Here is a 17,226-nt window from a genome sequence, read left to right as displayed (position 1 = left end):
GAAAGCTCTGTGTAACATTTCCAAAAATGAAGTACAGTTCTGTAGTCAAAGATGTTATGTTACTGTCAATAAAGTACAATTCTTTTTCGAACTGAATTTTTTTTTGAGCTTCAGAATTATTCATCTATCATAATAATGTAAATGCAAAAACATTTGATTATACTTGAAATTCAGCTAAAAGAAACTTGCTCAATAATTGTACTCTTTAACAATTTTCTCTAAAAATTAGGTCGTTTTTATTTTAATGTCTATGACTACAAATCACAATTAAGTAACAAAAATCTTAATTTCTCATAGAATGTGGTAAGGGCCAAAAAAAGGACTATCTTAGCTTCTCTGATTTGATTTCTGGCATCTAAATGCAGAACCTTTCATACCATATTTTCTGAATATGCGGTTTCCATGCAGGGTCACTTTCTCTAGAAAATATGCAATTTATACTGCAGAAATTTGGAGTAATTTGGGTTTGGAATGACAAAAAATTGTATGTTTATTATATCATGGGCTCTTTTTTAGTTTTAGGAGGTATGTTGAAAGATGCCTATGTCTTCACTGACCTGGGAGAGCTCCGTTGTTAGAATGTTTCTCTCCGTAAAGAGGAACTGTTAACAAAGAACTTTATCAAAGGCAGTTTATTGTGAAGGATGATGAAAAGGTAGGGAAAAAACCTGCTATCAATGCTTATTTAAGTGCTGCAGACTGAGTTTATAAGTGTCTCTATCAGATGCAGAAGGACAATACAAATAAACTAAAATTCATTCAGGTAGGCTTTCACTTGTAAAATTTTATTCTACTGCACTTTAAATTCTTATATGCTAAAACAAGAAGATAGACACAGTCTTAGGAATCAAAAATCCATCTTAGAAATCCCTTCTACTTAGGAAACTATCATTCTTCTCTATTCAGAAAACTAAACTACATACTGAACTGTAACTGAAATTCTTTAGACTGTATCTCTGTAAGAAACCTGCAGAAATCCTGTCTTTTGTAAAAGCAGAGTTCCATTAATCAGTAAGTATAGAATGCTACCTGGCAGCATATCATTAAATAAAAAAAAAAGTTTGTACTTACTGTTACTACAAACAAGTATTGATTTTCCTCAGATACGTGCTTGCTCTTACGGCCTCTCTGTGAATAGTTCGCTTTTCTAAGCTCACAAAAGATGGGCTCACTGTCTTGCTAAGGCTTAATAGGATAACAAGTTCAAATATTTTTTTCCTTTGGACTCACCCACTTCTGTACTGTCAACCCCAGTCAGCAATGATATGCTGTAAATACATATCATTCCAATCACTGAAGCAATAAAGGACTATAGTTATTTAAATTCTAACACCTAAAGCAGAGAAGACAACACAACTTACTGGGGCTTTATAAAATATCAGCTTTGTCTGAAAAGTCTTAACCAGATTACCTAACTAAAAGTAAAGATAAAAGAGGGAGCAATGTTGTTCACAGCCTTGCTCCACTTCTTTTTCTATTTCTGTCTCCTAAGCTCAGAATCGGATTAGTATATTTAATTCCATGAAGCATCATGACTGGTCTACCTTTAATTAGCCCACTGACATCCACCCTTTTTTCCTTCACATGCTAAAGAATTCATGGTAATCATTTACCAACTTGGCAATATTCCTACACAAACCACAAAATGCAATTTTAATTATAGTATCAACATTGGAATGATGCTATTTTTCAAAAATTTACACATATCCAACATGAAAAATAAGATGAACGTAGTATGCTTACAGACACAATGCAAAGTTTATAAAATTATCACAACTGCTATTGTGTTTACATGGTATGTTAAAAACTCGTAAGAAGGACGTGGAGGTGCTCAGAAGAGTAGGCCACAGGGGTGATCAGGGGACTGGAGCACCTCGCATATAAGGACAGGCTGAGAAACTTGGGGATGTTCAGCCTGGAGAAGCTGTGTGGAGACATCAGAGCAGCCTTCCAGTATCTGAAGAGGGGCTTTATGGATGCAGGGGAGGGACTCTTCATTAGGGACTGTAGTGATAAGACAATGGGTAACAGGTTAAAACTTAAACAAGGGAAGTTTAGATTGGATATAAGGAAGATGTTCTTTACTGTGAGGGTGGTGAGGCACTGAAATTGGTTGCCCAAAGAAGTTGCGAATGCTTTATCTCTGGCAGTGTTCAAGGCTAGTTTTGACAGAGCCTTAGATGACTGCTTAGTGTGAGGCATCCCTGCCCACGGCAGTGGGTTGGAACTAGATGATCTTAAGGTCCTTTCCAACCCTAACTATTCTATGATTCTGTGATTCTGCATGTACTTACATAATACATAAGCTCATATTATCACATGAGCTTTCAGCTTGGTTAGTGCTATCTATTTTGGTTTGTGTTTGAACACCTCATCTTTTTTTTTTTTTTACTATTTTTACTATTTGTAAATTATTATAATTTCAAAATCAGGTAAAATACATATTTACAAATTATATACTGAAGTTAATTCTCTGTAGTGTACAGGCAAATTAGGAGAAAAGGCATCCCCAGAATTTTCTGCCTTGTCCATCTATAGGTAATGAGTATTCTTTTTGTTCTGGCACCAGTACAGAAGCAAGGGAGAAGACAGTGAGACCATTATTAGACAGTGTGAACAAACCCTCTGTATTTTTTAGGGTTTAAGGAATACTGCAAATCTGCAGCCTTTTGGAGAAAGTAAATAACTGAAAATCTTATGGAGCTGTTGCTGTAACCATATTCTGGTTAAAATTGCTACACTCTGTTTAACTGTTGATAGATTTAATTTAGTTCTTTTATAAATTGCTCTAGTTGCTAAATAACTACAGCATTTAACTCTTCAAGTAGGTTTTCACATGTAATCTGCAAACAATAATTATCCCCCAGAAAACTTCTATGCATAGATATTTTCAATCTATAAGTCAATCCCATAACCCACAAACAGGCCAAATTAAGCAATAAAAAGCCAGGAAAAGTTTCACTTTAAATAAGAGATTAAAATTATAAAATTACTTTTTTTAAACAAAGGGTATTTGTCAGGTACTCTGTGAATGGTTCATCTATTGGGAGGGGAAAAAAGTAAAGAATGCTTGAAAAGGACTGTTTGTGTAGGTTTTAAAAATGTATATACATTAAAATTGTTGCAACACCAGATATTAGAGCTGAAAGATCAGTAAAATACTACTTTCAAACTCAGAGATTATGGAAGTGTTTTCTTTTTCAAACTATCCTTTTTCTACTTTTTTCCATGAAGTAAACTGAATTTTTTTGAATTATTTATTAGCACTGTAATTGCAGAAATACATTGTTTATACAGATTCTCAGTTAAAAACAGTCCGATTCTTAGTATCAGTATTGGTTATGGATACTGAGTTTCACAGTTATAGGAACCCACTATAATTTCCTACATGAAAAATTAATATTAGGATAGGCTTTCTACATGTATTTTTCAGTATCTCAATGTCATATATACTTTATGCTACCTATGCTTGCTCTTTATCTTCCCTCTTCCATCTTATCCTCATCCCTTCCTTATCTTTCTTAATGTACATAATTATACAGTACTAGCTAAAAATTCCATTTCTTAGCTTCCAACACTGTTTACATGTGTTACCCTTTACTTGTATAAAAAAACTGCAACAAGGCTTCTTTCAGTCCCACAGATTTTTAAAAGATTAATTCTACTGATAACATGCAATCCCACTGGAAGCTTGTCATGCTTCCCCTTAAAAGCAACTTTTAAGGGAAGCAGTGTATTGCTTCCCTCATTTCCAGATGGCTCAACAGACAATCTGATTTTCTTCACCTGTAGGTACAGACAAAACGAGAGGATCAAACAGTGTAATTTGTCAACTGTTCCAAATCTGCCAGAAATGCTTCTTGCTTTACAGTCTGATATGCACTGCCTTAAAAAAAAAAAAAGCAAAGCTGCTGAGTATAGTATGACACTGTATGGAAAAAAAAGAACCATTAGAATTTGTAAATTTTTTATTGATTCCAGTTTGCAGAGCATTCTGAAACAAATCTGATTATCATTCACTGATTAAAAACATTCAAATTACTCTGAATAAACCAATTACCATAATATTTACGACTATCATTGTATTTCCTTTCATTCATTTGCATTTTATCACTGCAATGAATGCATAATCACAGAGTAGTGAACCATTACATAACAAAATTAATAATACTTTTCTAACCTTCCATTTTGAAAGAATATTAACATTCGATAACACAATAAATTAAGGCACAGATTTGAACTGTAGTATTAAATATAAATAAGTAAATATTTTAATTTCTATGTCGCTTTCCCAGTCTTAGAGACGGGGTTAATATATTTCTTTCAACTGTAAAATTCCTAACAGTAACAATCTTAGTATCTTCATTTCCATGAAAGAACTCTATACGTATTTTGAAATATTATGAATTGTTTAACTAATCTACTTTTCTCCTCTACTACTCTTACATTTCCAATTATTAGAGAATTAAATAATTCATTGCTTAGGGTTAGTAAGCACATTATTCTCTTATAAAAATACCTAATATTTAGGCTTTTGAAGATGGCTCTCCACTATTTTTTCATAAACAGAATACTGTGTTACACTTTTAAATTCAGGCTGATGTACAATTGGGTAAGCAGAGGCTAAATCAAACAGGGGGAGTAAATAAATACTCTTAAAGGGTTACTGACATAAAAGATATAAAGTACTACATATTCACCATTTAAGTATGCCATTAACTTAAAAATAATCATAGTTGATATGACTTTCAGCACTGAATGTTGATTTTCGTGCCAGGCAGAATTTAAAGGATAGGAAAAAATGAGAATGAAACAAATAAGAGGACATAAATAGTGTTCAAACAGAAGGCAAGGTCAGGCCTTTTTGTAATGCTGCGACTCATTCCAGTGGAGGACAGAAAAGGCCAAATCGAACATTCAGAACATACCAGCAATAAATCACCTATTAGAATTAAAGATTAGCATTCATTCCAATCCAATGTTTTATCAACTGGTGCGCAATAGCTTGACTTGGTGGTACAAAGAATGACCGCTGGTTTCCTTTGACAAGTACTTCCACAACCTGCAATAAAGACAGATTTTTTCTTTAGAAGACAGTATTACAGAGTACATGGAATCTAACATTTTATGAATGCAGGAATACTCTAATAATAACATTTTATGAATGCAGGAATACTCTAATAATCAATCTGTCTATCATTACTATAGCTAGTAGAAAGCAACTACCACACTCTCCAAGACAGATGCAGAGAAAAAACACACAGAGGATTATGTGTGAATGCTGACATTTTTGAGCTCAAAAGGGCCCCAAAGGATACCTTCTTTCTAATACAATTCCAGAGACTGTTAGTAAAATATTTAAGGTTTGTGTGAAGCTTTTTTATGGTAAGGACCACGAGATGGTGCTCTACACTCTTCCAGAAATTACTCTTTTTAATATTTTTTTGTTCCCCCACACGTTGTCCAGAAAGAAATGTGTTTTGTTCATTTTCTGAAGTACTCACAAGCAACATGCAAGTACAATTTCAGCTGTTTCAGTTTAGTACATTTCTGAAGTACATTTATTTCCAACTCTAGACCAACCTGTATGTGACTGTCTGCATGCAGAACTGATATTAATTTAAAATAATGCTCTCAAGGGTGTCAGGAATACACTGAGATTATAATTAAGTAACTTTGCCTTTAGGCTGACTTGCAGAGCTAAAACACTTGCAACTGCTAGACAGAAGTAGAATGTTAAAAGTTTAGCTCTTAAGTAGCCTGTGGAAAAACTATGAAGACTATTTGTCTAAGCAATCTTTCCTTTTTCCACTCATGAATTTAAGTTTATGTGAAAGACTTTCTTTCCTCTCTTTGACTATATTTTAAGTACTGAAAATAGCTAAATGTAGAATTTCCTATTAATGCAGAGTAAACTCTGTTTTTATACAAAGAGTATTCAAACTAAGAATACCTCAGAGTTCAATGCCAGTGTACTAACGTAATGAATGGAAAAAGATGTTAAAACTAATGAATTCCCAGAGTTTTTACCTAAACCTTCCTCCTCACAGCAGATCTCATGGCATGCCTCTTTGGAGAAACTCAAGATGAATGCTATTAAATACTACTTCTTCCTAAATGAAAAGTGACTTAGAAATACCAGTGAATATCTGCCTCTGTTGTGTGTAATTTACCATTACAATATAATGCAATTGTAGACTGGTAAAATGGAGAGTATACATGCTTATTCAACTTGCTGGAAAAAAAACAAGTATCTATTGTATGCCAGAACCTATATAGTCACAGAGTAATCGATATAAGAAGGAAATTAAATTGAACTTTACCTGTTCTCTAGTGAACCAGCGGGCATCCTCTATTTCATTCTTGTCAACTTTAATTTCTGTAGACACTGCAACAGCTAAGCAGCCAATCATTAAGGACGAGGGCATTGGCCACGGCTGACAAGAGACATACTGAACATGGCCAATTTTGACTCCAGCCTCCTCTTCTACTTCTCTTCGGACAGCATCTTCTATTGTTTCACCTAATCAAAAAGGGCAAAGAACAAGCAGCTGATGAAAACACTCCAAGCAAAGATTACATTCTGTGCTTTGAACTGACTCAAAAGATCTGAAACTGCCCAAGACAATTATCTATAGAGATCTAGTTCCCAGATCAGAGCACAGACCTTAAGCACAAGATACAGAAGTCTGGTAAAGTAAAACAAGCCACCAAAGCAAAATGGAACTTTGAAAATAAAGTATGATAATTCCTCCAGCATAATATTTATTTCCTGAATTGACAATTTACCATATGCATAAACTATTATTACCACACCTAAAATGTAAAAAATTGGGTAGGAAATACATTGTTCCTTTAACTACTTTTGAAATGCTGATCTGTTCATTTATGAATAGCACTGTGTTAATTTTTAGATTTTCAGTATGATTGCAACAGAATATTATACAACTTGAAAATCAGTATTTTAAATTACATTAGTACAAAAATAGAGGCTCAAGAAGACTTGCACACATTTTTGCTTTTTATTCACTTTGCTTGACTCATTCTTCATTGTCTTACTTCCATATTCATAGCAAACTGCTATGTGTATGTATTCACAGTAATAGGCATATGCATACCTGTACTGTACTGTAACCACAGATTACAGATTCATTAAAGCAGACAGTCCATGCATCAGAGAACAAGGTTTTAGTTCAGCTGTGTTCAGCTGATTAGAAGCTGCTGCTGAGATCTTAAATTTCAGTTTATGTGCTTGAATTCAGTATCAGAAATAAGGCCAACAGAAGAAAGCAAGAAGTGAAGAAATAAAATCTTGACTTCTCAAATGATACTTGAATAGTCTTGGAAGGCAGATGCAGGGACTGTGAGAATGAAGACGCTCGGCCCACGGTAGGAGAGGATATGGTTCAAGACCATCTTAACAACCTGAACATACACAAGTACATGGGACCTGATGAGACCTATCCGCGGGTCCTGAAGGAGCTGGTGAATGAAGCTGCTAAGCCACTGGCCATCATATTTGAAAAATCATGGCAGACAGGTGAAGTTCCTGACGACTGGAAAAAGGGAAATATAACCCCCATTTTCAAGAAGGGGAAAATGGATGACCCAGGGAATTACAGACCAGTCTCAGCTCTGTGGCTGGCAAAATCTTGGAGCAGATTCTCCTGGAAGACATGCTAAGGCACATGAAAAACAACAAGGTGCTTGGTGACAGCCAGCATGGCTTCACTAAGGGGAAATTCTGTCTGACCAATTTGGTGGCCTTCTATGATGGGGCTATGGAACTGATGGACAGGGGCAGAGCAGTTGATGTCATCTACCTGGACTTGTGCAAAGCGTTTGACAGTCTCACATGACATCCTTGTCTCTAAATTGGAGAGACATCAATTTGATAGGTGGACCACTCGGTGGACAAAGAACTGGATGGATGGCTGCACTCAAAGGGTTGTGGTCAATGGCTCAATGTCTGACTGGAGACCAGTAACGAGTGGTGTCCCTCAGGGATCGGTGTTGGGACTGGTATTGTTTAATATCTTTCTCAGTGACATGGACAATGGGATTGAGTGTGCCCTCAGCAAGTTTACTGATGACACTGAGCTGTGTGGTTCGGTTGATACACTGGAGGGAAGGAATGCCATCCAGAGGGACCCTGACATGCTTGAGAGGTGGGCAAATGCCAGTCTCATGAAGTTTAACCAAGCCAAGTGCAAGGTCCTACACGTGGGTCGGAGCAAGCCCAGGCACTACTACAGGTTGGGCAGAGAAGAGATTCAGAGCAGCCCTGCAGAGAAGAACTTGGGGGTGTTGGTCGATGAGAAAATGAACATGAGATGGCTTCACTGTGCGCTCACAGCCCAGAAAGCCAACCGTATCCTGGGTTGCATCAAAAGAAGCGTGACCAGGAGGTCGAAGGAGGTGATCCTGCCCCTCTACTCTGCTCTCGTGAGAACTCACTTGGAGTATTGTTGCAGTTCTGGTGTCCTCAACATAAAAAGGACATGGTACTGTTAGAACAAGTCCAGAGGAGGGCCACGAGGATGATCAGGGGACTGGAGCACCTCCCATATGAAGACAGGCTGAGAAAGTTGGGGTTGCTCAGCCTGGAGAAGGCTGCATGTAGACCTCATAGCAGTCTTCCAGTATCTGAAGGGGGGCTATAGGGATGCTGGGGATGAACTCTTCATTAGGGACTGTAGTGACAGGACAACAGGTAATAGGTTAAAACTTAAACAGGGGAAGTTCAGATTGAATAGAAGGAAGAAATTCTTTACTGTCAGGGTGCTGAGGCACTGGCAGAGGTTGTATGAATGCTCCATCCCTGTCAGTGTTCAAGGCCAGGTTGGATGAAGCATTGGGCGATATGGTTTAGTGTGAGATGTCCCTGCCCATGGCAGGTGGGCTGGAACTAGATGATCTTAAGATCCTTTCCAACCCTAACTATTCTATGAGTCTGTGAATAAACTTATTCATGCTATCATTGTATTTCACCTGCAAACAGTTACAGAATATAGTTATACACTAGTTTTACTGGGGATTAAGATGTATTCCCAATATAAAATGTTTTACAAGTTGTTCTGCAGCTTCTAATAATTTCAAGTAATTCCAACTATCATTGCTGAATGCAGCTAGCAAAATATCTCTTTATTTTTCTTTTGAAGTGATAAAATTTCTATTTTTCTCCCATGTAATCAATCAGGCTCTTAATCTGTAAGCATATGCTTAACTTTGTGTTAACTTTATAACTTACATTTACTAAGCTAAAATTCATTGCTAAATATCACCAAAAAACAGTGACCTTGTATATGTTTTAAAATGTCTTTTTTATTCAAAAATGTGATGAGAAAGCTATCTTAAAATTACTTATGTTGCTTTTTTTTTTTTTCATAAATCAGCTGCTGGAAAGTATAGCACAGGCTACCTAACAGGTAGTAAAAATATTTGACATAACACCAAACATATTTCTATATTATTTTCAGTGGACAATACTGATATCTGAGAAAAAGTATTTGGTAAGGGAAAATAAAATTACTCACCAGGTTCTACAAATCCAGCAAGGCAGGTAAACATTCCTGGGGGAAACCTCTTCTGCCTGCCTAAAAGGCAGTGGTTGCCATCTGGATGGATGACTTGCATTATTACAACAGGATCTGTTAGGCACATGAAAGGAATGTATTTCAACATTTGAAGGAATTAAAAGCAGTAATAAATTTTGCTTATTCAATACCAATGATGCAAATACAAGTAGATACCTTTAAGTGATTGAGATCACAATTGTATAGATGCAGAGTAAGATACTACTTTATTTCAGTTTGATTTTTTTTTCCTCCTGCAAGTTATCTGTTTTGCAACACCTATGCTTAGTAGAAGCAGTTTACTAGCCAAGGCTTAAAATGCAGGACATGAATTACCTGCAACCAAAGCACACAGTCTGTTATGCATACCAGCCTATTAACCTTGCTATGCATTCACCAGACAGCAGTAATTTCTGCAGCAAAACCAGTTTACTTTCACCTTCTGTATGCACGCAGGTACGATGTACTTTTGACTGAAAATACCAAAGAATCACCAGATATTCCAGTTACAATGTAAACACTGAATAAACATTCCGCTTCTGATTTGTTGACCATTTGCTGTCAATCTCTCAGATGATATTGTACTTTTACATACCTTCTCACTTCTGGTCATTTTAAGTGTCTTTTTCAGTCTTGTTTAATACTTTCTTCTGTTGGTATAATTATTTTTGTCATGCCTTTCTGCACACTGTTCATCTATCATCTTTTCTTCTTTTTTATTGTTATCTAGCTCTTAAGTTTCTCAGTGTTCTGGGGTTTAGTTTTTTCTATCTCCCTTTGCCTTTACATACTTTTTCTTCAGCTATTGCTTTCCATGTTTTGTTTTTTTTCAGAACACCAATATTTTCTGTATGAAAAGGCTTGATTCAGCAATCACTATAAACAGTAATTTGAAAAACTTCTGTCCTGCTCAAATATATGTGCCACATAGCACAGTATGTATCATGCAGTATTGCTATCTGTAAACTTTCTTCAGAGAGTTATCAGTAGAAAATGCTGGTACATCAGTCTTTCCTACATAAACCTACTCCTCTCCAAGTTTGTTGTGCTAGAGACTGCAAAGAAACAGGCACTAATATTTTAGCAAGTTTCACTACAGTCCATAAGACAGAAGAGTATGACAGAATTGCTTTTACTACTACAAAGATGTATCTACAGCATGTAAGAAAACATGAAATCCAGAAATGTAACATACATCTAGAACTACAACTGCAAAGGAGAGGAAAGGGCAGGGGAAAGAAAGGTGGTTCAAATCACCAAAGGATCCAGGAAGATGTGATAAGGGTTTTTTAGCTTCCTTGTTTCCCCATCAATAACATAGTACACTCCCTTTGCAACAGATGAAGAAAAGGTGCTACAGAAGACTGCCTAAACAAGCTCATATTCTGAGTAGAAACGGGCCTGGCAGTTTGTGACTGACAGAGAATAATGAAAGGCAGTGAAGATGTCGAATACTGTCAAAGTGGCATTACAGGAAAATGAGCACCGTATCAGAAATTCGATACAGGGCCAAATTTGATACAGAACTATTTCAAACTCAAACAGCTTGCAGCAGTGAGAAAATAGTATGCGGGGGGGGGGGGGGGGAGGGGGGGAACTAAAACATGAGCCTTTGATAATATTTCATTTATATTGGTATTATTGATGGTATTTCATTTATAATTGGTATTATTCCATTGCAATAAAGGCTGGTATTGTCACAAGAATGCTTTGTCACAGACTACTGTAAGAAAGAAAAGCCTGAACAACTTAATCCTGAATAGAGCTGAGACACACATACTATGGGGAAAGACGTGTTAAGACCTGACACAGAAGCAAGCAGCTGAAGTAACTAAAAGGAAAACAAGCCACTTCCGTAAATCCTGCAATATTCTCACCAACTCTTGGATATGATGTGTTGTGAACACCTTGGAGACTGGGACAATCTTCTTTTAAACAAGTTTTCTTGTAACCTGCTTCTTCAGTCTTGGTTGCACTCCCACATGTTGGGCAGAATCGGTAGCGGCTGTGCCATGCTAGAACAGACCTAGCCTGGGCTACTACTCCTTCAAAAGAATATATTAAAAAGACACAAAATCAATGACCCATTCATGTAAGCTTTTATGTACAGAAAAAGCAAGTAGTAAAGTTTAACATAAAAATAAAAAAAAAAAGACTATGGCTTGAATTGTTGAGCAATGTAAGTTACTCAGATCTTTGTAGCACAGCATGTGCAATAGAACACAGTACTACAACACCTACAGACCAAATGATGCATTCAGAAACAAATTCATCCGGATCAATAAGCTGTGTTTATCACAAAAGTTACTTTACCTGGGCAAAGTGCCAGAATTACATATCACACCTTTTCCACATGACCATTTCAGGGCTGACATAATACTACGCTGCTGCATTTAAACTCCAGGTGCAAGCTTGTTCTTTATCCTCTTGTAAAAGCAAACTTGTTACAACAGCAGCTGTTAACATCATCTCCATAATGGCAGTCGCTCACTTTGGGATTCTGACTTTCCAACACTTGCTCATGCTGTTTCCTTCTCAGACAAGTGTCCAACACACTCTTCTTAATGGCTCAGTTTTGGTTTTTGTAATGAAAACTCAGTAGTTTTTTCTTAGAACATTTATGCACATGTATCAACATTTAAATAGTAGCACTTATAAAACTATAATAGTAATAGATTTTATGATCCAATACTTGCCACTGCCATGCAAAGGCATTGCTAACACCTATGCATTATCCTATTGCAACTGCACAAGTTCTTATATACAAAATTACTCACAGAACCACTGCCAGGCTTTAAAAATGGCAGTATTTCTAAAGCCACTGAAAATACCAGATTCCTTTGCAGTGGTTTGTCCTTGCATTGTATCTCAGTGCATCCCAAAGTGTATTTTTCTGAATACATGTTTGATAACTGCTGCATTTTATGCATCTTACCAGCTTCTCTTTCAGGTAGCTGCAGCAGTGCTGGCATTGGTGGGTGAAGAAAATAAGTGTCCTCATGCTTCTGTTTAAATTCTTCAGCTGAAGCAGAATCTATGCTAAGAGCAAACCAAGCAACTAATCCATCCTCTTCATCCTCTTGCAGAATTCTTCCATTGCAAGCAGCCAGCAGGCTCATGGGGAACTGAAGTTCAACTCCCAGAAAAATCAAGGTTGTATCTTCAGTTTGGTTCATGTACTGCTCCACATCCTTGTGGCATAGCCTGCAAAGCTTTACTTTTGACTGCTGAGAGCTCTCAGCTCCCCCACCCAAAGTCACCAAAGGACTTAGATTTGAGAAGAGAATGTACACTGTAGTTGGATGGCTTTGTTTTTTGCTTAGCCACTTGGTATCTGTTCTTTTATCACTCCTTCTGTCCAGAAGTGTCAAGGCAAAATAATTTTCATATTCCTCTGCTTCATTTGACAGAAAAGTAGGCTTCTGCCCACCCTTCACATTAGCCAACAAATTAGCTACGTGCTTGTACCCCCAAAATTTAGCAATGTCTAGAGCTGTCTGCCTTGATTTATTAACAATGGTCCTGTCACACCTAGCAAAACAGAAAAGAACAGTGGTTAACAAGATAAATATGTTGAGTCCTGATGCTCTATTATTCTTAATTACATCATATATATCTGATACTAATTAAGGTGCAAGAACTTCCAGATAGTTTGTCTATCCCAGGGCTAAATACTTAGCATTACGGTAATGAAGACTAATCATACATCATTTTCTTTTCCTAAGGCAAGACATCAGTGTGTTGATCCACTCCAGATCATCATTTACCATGGTTCATACAGTACTATAACAGTAATGAATTAATTACCATCCCATATATTGTATCATAAAAAGAAAAAAAAACCTCAAGATCATACAATCATCTAGGTTGGAAAAGACCTTTAAGATTATTGAGACCAACTGCAGACCTAACACTGCCAAGTCCACCACTAAATCCTGTCACTCTGTGCTACCTACACATCTTTTAAATACCTCCAGGGATAGTCACACAACCTTTTCCCTGGGCAGCCTGTTACACTGCTGAATAACCCTTTTGGTGACAAAATTTTTCCTAATATCCAATCTGCTCTCCCCTGGAACAATATGAAGCCATTTCCTCTCTTTCCTACCATTTATTACCTGGGATAAGAGACCAACACCCACCTCACTACAACTTCCTTTCATGTGGCTGTATAGAGAGTAATGGGGTCTCCTGTCAGCCTCCTCTTCCCATCCTAAACAAAACCCCAGCTCCCTCAGATACTCCTCGTAAAGCTTGTTCTCTACACCTTTCACCAGCTTCGCTGCCCTTCTCTGGACATTTAAATTTCAACATTTGGACTTTGAAAGCCAGGCTACAGGTCTCTTCTGAATAATCACAAGTAATAAAATAAAACAAACAAACAAAAAAGCAGTTTAACTGTCATTACTTCAAAAAAACATCTGCAAACAGCTTCAAAACATTTACAGTAAAATATGTACCATTAAATAAGAATAAAAAATACAGCCTCCCCTTAGTGAGAGAAGTAGCACCCTTACAACTGCAACGCTGGTCGCTGAAGGGATCTGTTTGTTACCAAAATGTCTTCAAAGTGACACAGATGAGGAAACATTGCCCCACAACACATACTTCTGTATTAAAAAAAAAATAATCTGATTGGGGTTGATTGGGATGTCTACTGCAGTTTTATTTTTTGTCAGTTTTCAGTGGGCAAGTAAAATAGAAATTTCACTGTAAACTACAATTTACACAGCAGATGTGGCACCAGACTCGTCAGTTTTTAAAACAGAGGCACACGTAGCTGTCCCACAGGAAGGGCTGTTTTGAGACTTTATATTAACCTCAGTTTTTGAAGGTGTTTGAGTCTATCTTGGAAATGCACTCAAAGCTTAATTTACAAGGTTTTGGTGCTAAAGAAACTACTTTTGCACATTTATTATTAAGTCTCCTCTTGGCACAATCTTGTCTAATTTCTTACTTAATTTCCTATCTGTCAGGAATTAAATTTTGTTCTGAATTTTTATTACCCCTTCTATTTGTTCATGTATATACAGACCGTGATCAGGCTGCTGTTCAGCGTCCACAACACTGGCCTGAAATTTTTACATCACTAAGATATTTTTTTGCAGTCTACAAACATTTCCTTCATCTTTCCTCAGACATGAATATATAAAGCTGACTAGCTTTCCTGTGTTAGTTTCTGGAATGTTATGCAATACTACCTGCACAGACATTCACATTTATGTATCCAGCAACAGTATTTGTCCAAATGATTATTCTGACTAAGCATTAACAGAGACCAGTGAGGCCAGAGTATCATCACAGGAGCAATACTGAATTGCCTAAGAGAATAGCCCTGAAAAGGACATTTACATGCAGATATTCACTCTGCTTTTAGTGTCAGCATAACTTAAAAAACTGTTATCCTATTTATCAAATTAGTGAATCTTACAAAATCTCAAAAGACTGCTCAAGATCCAGAGGATTTCAATCCTCAAAATCTGGCACTGAGATACTCCTCTACATGCTGGAATACACTGATTACAACACAAAACAGCAGTTCATCTGATGCTCCATCACTGGCCCCAGCAGAGGGCACAGCATTCAGGGAGGACTGAAAATAAAGAGGATGGGATGATCACTGGAGGCTGTGGAACACTGTGTTTGTGATTACTCATAACTAGAAAATGAGCAGAACTTGCTTGATTCTGGTTTTTGGGGTGCAGAAAGGAACAGACTGGGCTTGATTAATGTACAGCTCAGTGGAAGCACACCATCTGACTTTCACCCTTTATTTCGAAATGTTCTTCATTTGAAGTATTTAGGTCCTGAGTTTATTTAGGCTTCGGAAGAATCTTCTCTGGGGTCTCAAGGAGAATGCTAAAGCATTCTTTGCTGAGTGTCTTTTGGAAATAAAACTACAGAGTTGACCTGAAGATAGACAAGTATAAGAGAATGTTTCTAAGAGGCAGTGAACATGTTTGGTTTCATACTGACTGATGAAAATAATGTAACAGCTCAAGGAAGAAGGCAGAAATGAATTGGCCAAAAAAATAAAAGACGACGGCAACAAATCAATCACCAACTTTGCTAAAGGTCCTACTTAAGTATGCCATCATCATGTCAGCAAATATTCTGTAATGTAGATACAAGTGGATTGCAAATAAAGTTTAAAGAAAAAGTTTAAGTGGAACAATTGAATATACTAAATTTATTCTCTGTACAGTGGCTGGCACAGGATACAAACTTTGTCCTGCTGGCCTCTGGGAGGAATGACAATATACACTTGAAGGCCAAAAGAATAATTTTAGAGCTGGTCTTAATGAGTTTCTTAGGACACATGTAAGTGTCGTGACAGTAGAATCCAGTTAGAAACACAGTATATTGAATTTGAACCCTGAAAATTCTGCTACCTGTCAGATAATTTACTTTTCTGAGATCAAGTTAAAGTGGGTGCAAAGGGCTTCAGGTTAGACCTCTTCAACAGGATCTACTGAACAGCTTACCCTTCTGCAAGAAGAATCTGTATGACCTCAAGGTGTCCGTTTCTGGCACCATACATCAGGGCTGTCCAGCCATTATCTGCAGTGGCATTGATGAGTGATGGATAAATGCTGAGCAATGTTTTCAGTTTGACTGCATCTCCAACAGCAGCAGAATTGTGCAACTGGGAAATCGTGTGCCGATGAAGGTTCTTTTCAAAGTCTGTCATTGCATCAACTAAGTTAAAAAAAAAAAAAACAAACAAAAATGCCTGAAAACATATCCACTATGAGGAAAGGGGTTTAGGTGACAAAATTAAGTTTAAAGATACACAGATAACCAACAGTGTCACCAAATTACGGGCACAACAGGCAAACTTGTAATTAGCATGACATTATTATTCCCAAGCAAACCACAGTCCCACACATCTCCAAACACAACGAAGTGCTATCCTAATAATCAAGACTAGTTTTGGAGAGGCTTAAGGATTTTGCTATATAAATTAAGTTTCTCTGAATGTGAAAAACACGTTCTGGGCTCCTCACTGCGCAACCAACCAAGGCAGCACTCACTCCAAGAAACAAGTCTCGGGTACTTTGGGAACAGAGAAAAACAACGGCGGTGGGGCCGGCTCCTGCAGGCCGCGGGGCTCCCCCAGCCACACACAGACCACTGGAAGAATTGCGGGGGCCCCTAAGCCCGAACCGCAGGCAGTAGCCGGGGCTCGGGGTCGCTCACAACGCGACAAAGACCGGCGACGGCCTCGTAACAGCTCCCGGCCGCGCAGCGCAGGCCGCACAGCCCAGCCCTCCTCCGGAACCCCGCATGTGCCCGGGAGCCTCGGGCAGGGTCAGAACCGCGCACGGCCCCTGGCCGGTGGTACAGTTGCCAACACCAGTAGGAGCCCCGGTACCGTGAACTCACTATCCACGGCTGCCAGGCTCCGAAAGCTAGTCTGCCGCAGCGGCGCTAAGCGGCCTCTGCCCGCCCCGCCCCTCCCCGCCTCTGCGGCAGCGGCGGAAGACCCGCCCCAGATCGGGGTTGTGTGTGCAGTTGTTACGCCTGGGGCTGCAGTGCCGTTACCAGGGTGCTGCTGCCCAGAAGGGGGAGGTTGTTGGGGGGGTTAAAGAGCTACAGCCGTTCTGTGCTTCAGGCAGGAAGCTGGGTGGTTACAGAAAGCAATCGAACT

At 38.1% G+C, this 17,226-nt stretch overlaps 1 protein-coding gene across 1 annotated transcript; it reads right to left on the bottom strand.

Annotated features, from left to right (window-relative positions):
- Positions 1-4,022: 4,022 nt before the first annotated feature.
- On the bottom strand, positions 4,023-17,015 carry NUDT12 (nudix hydrolase 12). Its single transcript, XM_005143446.2, has 7 exons — positions 16,962-17,015; positions 16,061-16,274; positions 12,511-13,106; positions 11,453-11,620; positions 9,537-9,650; positions 6,324-6,523; positions 4,023-5,062 (listed from the first exon to the last, which is right to left on the bottom strand). Exons 2-7 carry the CDS (start codon positions 16,264-16,266, stop codon positions 4,952-4,954), a joined length of 1,395 nt encoding a protein of 464 aa, XP_005143503.1. The 5' UTR covers positions 16,267-16,274; positions 16,962-17,015; the 3' UTR covers positions 4,023-4,951.
- Between the last annotated feature and the right edge of the window lie 211 nt (positions 17,016-17,226).

The sequence above is a fragment of the Melopsittacus undulatus genome, chromosome Z (genome assembly GCF_012275295.1).
Source record: "Melopsittacus undulatus isolate bMelUnd1 chromosome Z, bMelUnd1.mat.Z, whole genome shotgun sequence".
Lineage (NCBI taxonomy): Eukaryota > Metazoa > Chordata > Aves > Psittaciformes > Psittaculidae > Melopsittacus > Melopsittacus undulatus.
This window is presented reverse-complemented; position numbering and strand designations above follow the sequence as displayed.

Coding starts and splice junctions, on each gene's coding strand:
- NUDT12 (XM_005143446.2), bottom strand. CDS start 16,266: ATGACAGACTTTGAAAAGAACCTTCATCGGCACACGATTTCCCAGTTG. Junction 9,651..11,452: donor CACATCATATCCAAGAGTTG/GTGAGAATATTG, acceptor TGTGCCTAACAG/ATCCTGTTGTAATAATGCAA. Junction 6,524..9,536: donor TGCTGGATTTGTAGAACCTG/GTGAGTAATTTT, acceptor CTTTTTGATTAG/GTGAAACAATAGAAGATGCT.